General features: G+C 36.6%; 1 protein-coding gene and 1 long non-coding RNA gene across 2 annotated transcripts; both read right to left on the bottom strand.

Moving 5' to 3' along the window:
• Positions 1–144: 144 nt before the first annotated feature.
• On the bottom strand, positions 145–8,168 carry LOC135479496 (uncharacterized). The gene is made up of 9 exons (XM_064759358.1): positions 8,142–8,168; positions 6,999–7,140; positions 5,673–5,730; positions 5,374–5,431; positions 4,901–5,017; positions 4,420–4,520; positions 4,040–4,142; positions 3,161–3,247; positions 145–2,220 (listed from the first exon to the last, which is right to left on the bottom strand). The coding sequence occupies exons 1-9, from the start codon at positions 8,160–8,162 to the stop codon at positions 2,035–2,037; spliced, it is 873 nt and encodes a 290-aa protein (XP_064615428.1). The 5' UTR covers positions 8,163–8,168; the 3' UTR covers positions 145–2,034.
• A 418-nt stretch (positions 8,169–8,586) lies between these two features.
• LOC135479886 (uncharacterized) lies at positions 8,587–10,131 on the bottom strand. The gene is made up of 3 exons (XR_010445883.1): positions 9,947–10,131; positions 9,169–9,348; positions 8,587–8,841 (listed from the first exon to the last, which is right to left on the bottom strand). It is a non-coding gene; the product is annotated as an uncharacterized LOC135479886 (long non-coding RNA).
• Between the last annotated feature and the right edge of the window lie 183 nt (positions 10,132–10,314).

Below are 10,314 nucleotides of genomic sequence, written 5' to 3'. Positions count from 1 at the left end.
GGTTACTATCCCCAAGCATACAGAAATAATTTACACTGTCGAAGTGCACATCATTATGATTACAAAATAGTTTTGTGTATACGGATTTACAAATTCTTAATTTATTTATTTGATTTACAAAGTCTTTTACACTGTACGCAAGAATATTTCACTTATACAAAGGAGGCCAGTATTATGGTAGGAGGAAACTGGGCAAAGCAAGGGAGAAGCCCACTACCATCTGCAGGTTGCTGACAGACCTTCCCACGTGCAGTCAGAAGGAAGCCAGTGTGAGCTGGACTTGAACTCTGTGTGACTGCGATGGTGAGACTCCCTATTTGAATATTTACATACATGTGTAAAGTATACATACTGTAGATGACCTGTCAAAATGTAAATATATTGTATTTATGGATGAAGCTGAATATAACAAACATTACAGTTACAGTAAAATGGTCGAGCCATACAAAGTTGTTAGTCCCAAATCTGGCAGAATATTTCAAAACTGAAATACACGGAAGTAGACATATGTGTGTTAATGATGACAATATGAAATCAGATTCAATTGAAAAAAAAAAAAAATGAAGGCAATGAGGCATTATAATGAATGCATGAATGTTTGGGGTTTAACGTCGTCCTTAACAATTTTTCAGTCGCATGACGAGGATTGAAGCATTATAATTTTGCATAAATAAAACCATGAAAAGTAAATTATCCAGCTGCAAAGCATGTCTAAATCATTTCAGACTAATACATTGGCTTGCACATTCAACATGAACAAGTCTATAAAGAATCCAAATATTGCACAAACACACCTAAAAATCAGAGTAACAAACAATTACATGAAAACATGTAGTTCAAACAAAATGCAAAAAGGACAAAGTTCATAAAACCAGCAAATGATAAATTTGAAAAATAAAAAATCAGACGTAAACACTTGTATGTATTACTGTCGATATGATGTTTGACCTCAAAGTGATTGACCTGATGTGCCTTGAGCAGTTATTACCACAAATACTACATAACATGGTCAACAATACCTAACAACATAAACTTAGCATATAAAATGCCTCCCAGGGTCCTTGATGGTTGTGCCGCGCTGGCGCTCTGCCTACCTTGTCCACGGAGGCTCCTGCCATAATGAAGTCTTACATCAACAAACATCTGTTGGAACTAACCCTTTGACATTCTGTTATATCTTGACATATTCAAAATATACAGCCTATCAGGAGTCTGCCACATTCACAAACAAAACAGTTGTCTTTTTTCTTATAAAAAACAAATAGTCTTGAGATAAAAAGTCTTAATTTTCAACCCTGAATTGTCTGACCTCTCATAGGATTGGTCTGCTCAAGCGCAGTGTATGGAATGAACAGGTATGCAATGCTTGAATAAAATTTCTCCCTGAACTTATCACCCCTTAAAGCACACCAGAGTACAGATTCATAATCACCTGTGAGTGAGTGAGTGCTTGGGGTTTAACGTTGTGCTCAACTAATTACCTGTGAACATGTAGTGTAAAAAATTGAACACTGTAAGTTTACATTACCACTACCACTAAAGAAAATAAATAAAATCTAAACAAGACAGCCATTAAATGCATAAAAACCTAGATGTAGCTCAATTAGACCAATGCAAACTAATTTATACCAGATTGTCACCACAACAGCTAACATCTTGTTAAAAAAAAAACAGCTCAGCTAAGCTGAGGGGACTGTAGATCCATCCAAACTGTGTGGCCACAACAGATAATAATGTTCTGTACAAGAAAAGCTCAGCTAAGCTGGGTGTACTGTGGATCCAGCCAGTGGGCACAACAGCTAACATGTTCAGCGTAAGACAAGCTCGGCTAAGCTGTGTGGTCTGTAGATCCATCAAGATTCTGTGGCCAAAACAGATAATAATGTTCGGTACAAGACAAGCTCAGCTAAGGTGCGTGAACTGTAGATCCAGCCAGATTCTGTGGCCACAACAGCCAGCATGTTCAGTATAAGACAAGCTCAACTAAGCTTGGTGGACTGAAGATCCAGCCAGTGGACACAACAGCTAACATGTTCAGTACAAAACAAGCTCTGCTAAGCTGGGTGGATTATGAAGATTAACACGACGCAGTCCCAGCTCGTCCTTGTCTTCACTAGTGGCCTCTAGGTGGCGCTGCTGTTCCCACTTCTCCTTCCACTCCATAGCGAGGATAAATGCGTTCACATACTCTCCTGCACCAGCGGAAGGCTCTTGAAGACCCTGAGGGAAAAAACCGAAAACAACAACACATGTACTAGGGCAACATGACTGCACATTGAGGAAAATGAATATGAACTAACTGACTGTGAGAAATATCGCCCCCCCCCCCACCCCACTCCCCTTCACCTTTCAATGTAAAAAGAATTCAATTAATTATTGAGCTCCTCGGTCATACCATGTATCAGCCATAGGAGTATTCTGTTATGGGACAGTCTGAAGTTCTGTCCACAGCTGTCTACCCATGAACTAACATGATACCGTATTTCACCTAAATTCTAGAATATTTCAAGTCACATTTTGTTTGATTTCTTCTTGATTCATTCACCTTATAGTGCCACCTAAGAGGCATTTTTTGTGAAGTTTGATTAATTTATTACCAGAAAATGAAACGCTGGGATTAAATGTGTCATTTTAAGGCCATTGGGCGCTCCTGAAAATGCATATTTACATACCAAACTTTAATTGAAATACGCAATGGTAACATTAAAACATCTGCCTGTACAAGACTGGCTTCAACGCAAAGTGGTAACATGTGTGTCCTTCGCATTTTCCACCTAGTACACACTTGAAAGCTTGGCTTAGTTAATTCCTTGAGCCCTATAGCGCAATAGTTCTTGCCATGGTTTTAAGTGTCACTGGCTAATGATGGTCAATGACGACCCTTGTACGATACACATCACTTAGAACGCGGCCAAATCCTCGCAACAAGCTCAACAGCGGACAGGCCCCTGTCGTTGTTTTATCACGAGACAAACTGCCATGCAGAATGACGAAAATCAATCCCAACCCTCTCACTGCCACTGTGTGGTATCAAATATGAACTTGATTGGTTGAAAACTGTGGATGACACATCTTGTTTACAATGACAGTAATTTCATGTCCACTCGGCCGGGGATGATAAATGAGAGGTGCAAAACTGTTCACAAAAGATTGACCATACCTTGACAGATGCTGTCTCCGCTGACTTCAGCCCCTCAGCAACAGCTGACATTAGAGACTTTGTCGTTTTCATCAACATCTCTTCAGCCTTTATAACAGAAATCATGCACCAGCGTTAACCAAATATCTTAAAGCTTCTGTCTTTTATTCATAATACGGTAACTTAATTGCGACCACTTCATTCCCTGATTTTGTTACTTCACAGAGTAAGATGACAAAACATGTGCAAATATTATCCATAAAGGTCGAGGGACAAATATACTACTGAATGCAAAGAAAACACTAAAACGAAGTATATATCAGATGAAAGACCATTAGACAATGTCCAGGAAAATAGATTGATATATTTTTTTTTTTTCCAACCAAGTAAAATGCTTTAAAAACATCAGGTTTTACGGTGGTCTTTAGTGACGCGAAGAGTATCAGTGAGGCACATCCATATTTTTAGCTTGAAATAGTTCATTTCGAGGTTCCTTCAGTGAATGCATTTGAATTCTGTATGACATCCCGCAGTATATTTGTGTTATTTGACAAAAAGAGGATGTGATGATGTCACTGGTACCAATATGGTCAGAAAAGGCAACTGTAGAATCCAAAGTTTCAAATGCATTTTATTAGGTTAAAAAAAAATAAAAAAAAATAAATGTAACTATTCCTATGCGCAGTGGTTAATGGTCTTTCATTTGACATATACCTCATGTTAGTGTTTTCCTTTCGTTTAAAAACTTTATAATCTTCACTCTCTTTTTGAAGAAAGAAACTGCTGCTGAAAGAAAATGACTGGAATGATGTATGTATGAAAATTTAAAGTGAAATCCAGTAAGAAACTGTTCTTCCATGAAAGTAAATTTGAACAAAGAAACTTCAGTAGTGGGCTTACAGATCTGTCATCTGCTGATGTCATGGACACACTGGATATTATGTCAAGCTGCACTGTTGCCATGGAAACATGGTGAATATGGTAAGACATATCCTGGCTGAATCTGAGGACAAATAATTGAATACATATTCAGATAATGTGTATATTCACAGTGTAGTATGTAGGAAATAACATTGTTTTGAAATATTTTACAAAAAAAGATGAAGAAAATTTATCACAAACGTAAGTTTTGTAACCTAAAACTACTTTAATTTTGGACAACATTCAGAAATAATATTCATACTTTAATATTAGTACATTTTTTTTTAACTTTTAAGAATTAATAAACCAGATTAATATATATTTAGTTTTTCTTAATAACAAGGTTACCAGACACATACCTTTTGTCCAAACAATGACTGGCTATTCCCTGTAGGAATTTAATCATGGTTTGACCACATTTGGCCAGAGATTTGGCCGTTTTCAGCAGTTCTGCATGGCTCTGAAATATATAGAAATGAATCTGGATTTAATTCATCTTAACTACATGTATTATAATTTATTACATAAAACATGTAAAGATAAGTCTACCCAAGAATGCTCTGGATAGTGGTTAGGATAATGGGTGGAGAAAAGCCTTGACAAAAAGCAAGACCCTGGTATGATGTACATACGTCACAAGCATTCCCACAGGAAACTGAAGTTGGCTGACCAGGAACTGGATTTGAACCCCTAAACTTATCAGTCGGAACTTTTCATATGACTTCAACACACCCCTCAACTGCAATGATTAATTTATCGGCATAAAGCCCTATTTATATTTTGGGACAACTATATTTTAAGGCACACATTCCCTCCCCTGACCTTTGTAACTGATCTTACCATTCTGTCCTGTCCTGCCTTGGTGAAACCCTCCACACTCTTGCTAAGGGCACACATCTCCCGGGCGACATTCACTATCGGGTTATCAAGGTCTTTCAGATCTGACCCCAACGTCATCTGTGATAACAACAACAAAAGTGTGCATGATATCTGCATGGCTTAAACAAAACCTGTCACATGTCGTTGGAACAACAATAAACACAAACTGGTATTGATTCAAAAGCATTTAAAACTTGACATATTTGTTGACGTGGACTAGCATATCCATGATTACTGGTGATATGAGGAACAACTATTATTTTGAAAGGAAAGAAAAGGTCTCAACAGAAAGGCAAGATGACAAAGGAAAGGCATGGTGTCGAGGAAAAGGTATGGTGTCAAGGAAAAAGTATGGTGTCAAAGCAAAAGCATGGCAATGAAGAAAAGGGGATAAAGGAAAGCTTTAACAATGTTAATAACAAGACAAATCCTACCCTGAAATCCAATTCAGTCTTTCTTGGTGGACTGCTCTTTTTAGAATCAACAGTCTCTCTGAAAAATTAGAAAATTGTGAATTGATGACAATTGTCTCCTAACGGTACCTTCAAATCCACTTAAGTACGACATTTAACTCCAAGCACTCACTCACTCACTCAAATCCACTTGGTAATGTCATGCAAGAATTGATCCAAATGAATCTACAACATAAATCTTACAACTACATTATTAAAATGATAATAATTAAAGATTAAATAATTATGTACTAGATTTAAACCTTGGTAATAGTACAGACCTTGGTGCCATCGTGTTCCCCTGCCAATGTCTTGGTGAGTTAGGGTCAGAATGACTCACTGGAATAAATGAAAATGACAAAGTAGAGAGAAGGCAATATTCAAAGCAATCTATACGTTATCTCCACAGAAATTACAAATTTTTCACGTTTTTTCCATGGTTTCATCATGTCAGTGAATTGCTTGGAACACATACAGAAAGACATCCTGTTTGAAGATGTGTAAAAGCAAGGACCCCTAAATGACCTAAAATTTTGCCAACAAAATTGCATTTTTTAAAGAAGAAAACATAAAAATGATGCCAAAATCAGATGAAAGAGCGTCAAAACTTATTTGCAAATATGATCTTTAATTTTTTTTTTTTTTCAAGAGAAAAGGGTATTAGAAAATATTTTTGTATGGTGGTTATTTGGGGCCAACTTTTTGTATTTATCATTGTTGCATAATAATGTTCTAAATAAGGATGTGATGCTGGCCTAATAAATTTATTTCAATTCAAATTTGTTGTTTATATCGAAACATATGCATTTAACCTAAATTATGATAATATTTATGAATATATTAAAAATATAAATATGATCCAAATTGCGGTTTAATACATTTGTTAGCTGAAAAGAACAAATTCTAGTGGAAAAATATTTTTCAAACGTGTATTACATCCTCATCTATGACATCATTAGACAAAGATTATAAATACCAAAAGGTGGTCCCAAATACCCACCATACAAAAATTATTTTCAAGTCTCTTTTTCTCCTTAAGGAAAAATCAGAAAAAATAATGAAGACCACCTGTAGGGATAACTTTTTGCACTCTTTCATTAGAACTTCATGTCATTTTTATGTTTTCTCCACCTTTAAGGCAAACAAATGTGATAAAATATTATCTTACCATCCAAACTAACCTTATAGCACCTTTTAATAATCAACATTTCTCTCCGAATCAGTAAAACTGAGCAAGTTAGTCGTGGACAAAATTTACCTTTTTGCAAAAGTGCCAATAGGATCAATTAACGAGATACAACATGTAGCATTATTTCTAGTAAGGATCATAACTCATATGCTATAATGTCATTTTACTTCCATTTTACTTGGAAAAGCCTGACTGATTTGCCATAGATTTTATGTACTAGTACAAAAAAGTATTGGTGCCTTCATATCAAAGGCTACACATCAGAATCACATTATGCAGTACTTCTGCCATTTTCATATCATCTTTGTCCATCTCTGGTTATAAAAGCATTGAGATAAATGTATTAAAGGGCAAGTTTGATAAAAGCAGAAAAGGTACTAATTCTGCTTTTTTTAAAGTAAAAGTATCTTCTGCTTACCCCTAGGTTTGAGTGCTGGGGACAACTTGGCACTGCTAGGTTTGCCAGATCTGCTGGGAGAATAGCTGTCTTGTTTGTCAGCGGAGTCATCTCCCTTGTGACCATCTTCTGTGTCTGTGAGTTTAGAACTGTCTCCCGCTCTCTGTAATGGTCCATGTATGGGTTAACACAGAATGTTAAAGGCAAAGAAAACACTAATGTGAAATATATGTCAGGTGATTAAACTGAAACAAAGATTACTACATTCACACATCCATATTATTTGCTTGTGAACATTAAAAACAATGAGCAGTGTTAAAGAACTATGGATAATAAAAACTACACACTGACTCCATTGTTTGCTGCAAGTCATTCATCGTACATAGCTGTGTAATTTATTTGAACATGTGTTCAAGTGACTTGTAGCTGATGTTCAAGTTTTTTGTAACAGGTGTTCAAGTTTCTTGTAACGGGTGTTCATGTGAGCTACTAACTTTGCAGATTCCATTTAAAATCTGGCTGCTTCAAACACCTCCCCTCACTCCCTAGAGTAGAGAGAGTGTGTCTTCGGTATGAAAGCCACATGCAGCCATTTGTTTTTTCAGTTTTGATTTTACAAATGTAAGGTGAAAAACATGAAAACACAAAAGTGCAACGCTATATAAAATTTATGCTTTCACCTCGCACTAGAGCTTCTTCAGCATATTAAATCAGTGAAAATAAAATACAATGTTAGATAAGCCTGTTTGCATTTAATTGCAAATCTTACATATATATATGTATTAATTCATGTAAATTTTAACATGCAGAAAGTTCCTCTAAACTTCTAAGACTGAACTGAAACTAAGATTACGGAAAACAAATGACCCTTACCAAAAACAATGAAACTATTCTGTCTGTGACTTGCTGTGATCATCTTACCTAAACACCTTCACCTCAGGCAGTAACTGCTACGTGATATGCTACCCACAATACACACACTTTGTAAATCTATTTCCTGTCCTTATCAATATTACAACATTGATCAATATTACAACACTGATTTGTGAAGGTGGAATAATAGGAACACTGTTATCCATTAAACTGCTTTAGCCACAGAATAAAAATTTCCTTAAATGTAAAAATAAAACAGCAGATGCACATCTACTCTGCATGGTCAAATACCTTGTGTTCTGGCGTCGCCATGGTAACTTTGCGCTTCCAGCTGGTGTGGCGATCTGAACCCTCGTCTCTGATAAAAAAGACCGTTAGGTCTCTAACTTGTTCCACTGTTATCTACTAACAACTCCATCCTCCATCTTTATTTTACAAAACTGTAGTGTTTCCCCCATAAGTCATTAAAATGGAGTGGTAGTTTAAGAATAATTGCAATCCATGCTCTAAATTATCTAAAGGTATCTAAATTATTGCTACTGCTGCACGTTAAACTAGAATAATTCATGTCATTTGACCTAGGATTCTTAAGCCAGCAAAATTTTTTATTTCAAATGAAATATATGAGTCTGGTGAAGTCAACAGGAGTAAATTAATATCATATAGAATAATTTATTTACTTATTTATTTGATTAATGTTTTATGTCGTACTCAAGTATCTTTCACTTATTCAACAGCAGCCAACATTATGATGAGAGGAAACCTGGGCAAACCATCCGCAGTCTGGACCTGAACTGGACTTAAACTTACAGCGATAGCTTTGGAGAGAGGCTCCTGGGTCACTGTGCTGCCCTACTACACTAACCAACTTCAAGAAATAAGAAACAGAGGGATACATGTACACTCCTGGTATTATACCTTTGTCTCTGTGGGGTGTCCCTTTCCTGAGGTTTATGCGCACACGAGGGTTTGGTTCCCTTGGCAATGGTATCTGAAAATATGAACTGGTTCAGAATCTGACAGGCCACAATTCCCACAGACAAGAGACAACAGGCCAAAGAAGTTCAAGAACACATGATAAATATTTTACTAAAAGCAGTAATGATATAGTTTGTGGAAATTTCAACAACAAATTGGCACCTTTTGTAGGGCATGGGACAGACAGCCCTAATTCACAGAAATGAAGTCAAAGTTGTTACAAAGTTGAATTCTATTGACTATAAAAAGGTGTTTTGACAGTTGTTTGGAAGGCTGGATGTTACCCTACTGACAAATAGAAAAAATAAACTCCTTAAGTATTGTATTGACAGTGTACTACCATTGAAAGACAAAGGGGCAAGGTTTCTACTCTCGTTCTCCACCCTTTCTCTGGACCAGTATGGGGGTGGGGATGATACGAAGGGGTTGTCAGCAGCCAGGCCTACATCTCCCTCATTCTCCTTGTTCTGGCCAGCCTCAGGGAGAGGCTGACGAGATTTCTTCTTTTCCTGTAGCTTACCTTTAAACAAGAGAATATGTAACTTACTGTAAATCTTCAATCTCTTAAACCACCAAAGCACTTTTTCAGTGGAATTTCTGAATACAATTATCATGAAAACAACGCTAAAATGATTTGTCTGTGTGATTAAAGATGCAAGCTTCATAAAGCTGTGCAATTTATTTTTTTTTTTACATCCCATACTTCTCTCAGAATGTTTTAAAATAGTGGTTTCAGAGAAGGTTGAAAAGGTTGAAGAATCAGGGTAAATCCCAGGCACATTTCTTGATCTGACCTTTGTAACTGGTCATAATCACTGTATGTTACATTTAATGGTGGTTACAATGACATTAATACCTGAGGTTGCTCAGTGGCAGTCCCAAAAAATAAAACTACCTGAGCAAGCAATGGACCTGCCCACCTTGTGTTGAAACTATCGTAACTGTGGGTAAACTATCTTCATGATGAAGTCTTCTCCATCATCCTTTGATTGTAAAGAAAAAATAAATAAATACAATAAAATAAGAATCCCCCCCCCCCCAACAAAACATGTGATGTGAAAATCCGACAGAGGGTTTAGAAGTTTACTGAAAATATTTCCAGTATAATGTTAGCCTACCTCTGCTGTGTCTGACATTCAGCCTGAGAGGACTCAGGATATCAGGGTGGGCCTGCTTACTCAGAGCCTCTCTGACAAGCCCAACCCCCTCAGGGATCCGATGTAACCGTCGCTTCAGTGTCTCCAGTTCAGTCTGGTTGTCAGGGTGTTCTAATGCTCTTGAGAGAGAGTCACGTGTCCCCGTAACAACTACAACAGGTAAAACAAGAAACACTAACGAGCGGATTAAACCAACGCCAAACAGGATATGGATCTTAGTTATTTAATTGATTGAAAGACTTATTATTGTTTTTTTATGAAACCTTTAAAGATATAAGATTTACAGTGTCTAATAATAACTTGCGAACCTATAACAACAAATTCAAACT

Source organism: Liolophura sinensis, chromosome 12 (genome assembly GCF_032854445.1).
Source record: "Liolophura sinensis isolate JHLJ2023 chromosome 12, CUHK_Ljap_v2, whole genome shotgun sequence".
NCBI lineage: Eukaryota > Metazoa > Mollusca > Polyplacophora > Chitonida > Chitonidae > Liolophura > Liolophura sinensis.
Note: the sequence above shows the minus strand (reverse complement) of the source record. Positions and strands in the feature narration are given on the sequence as shown.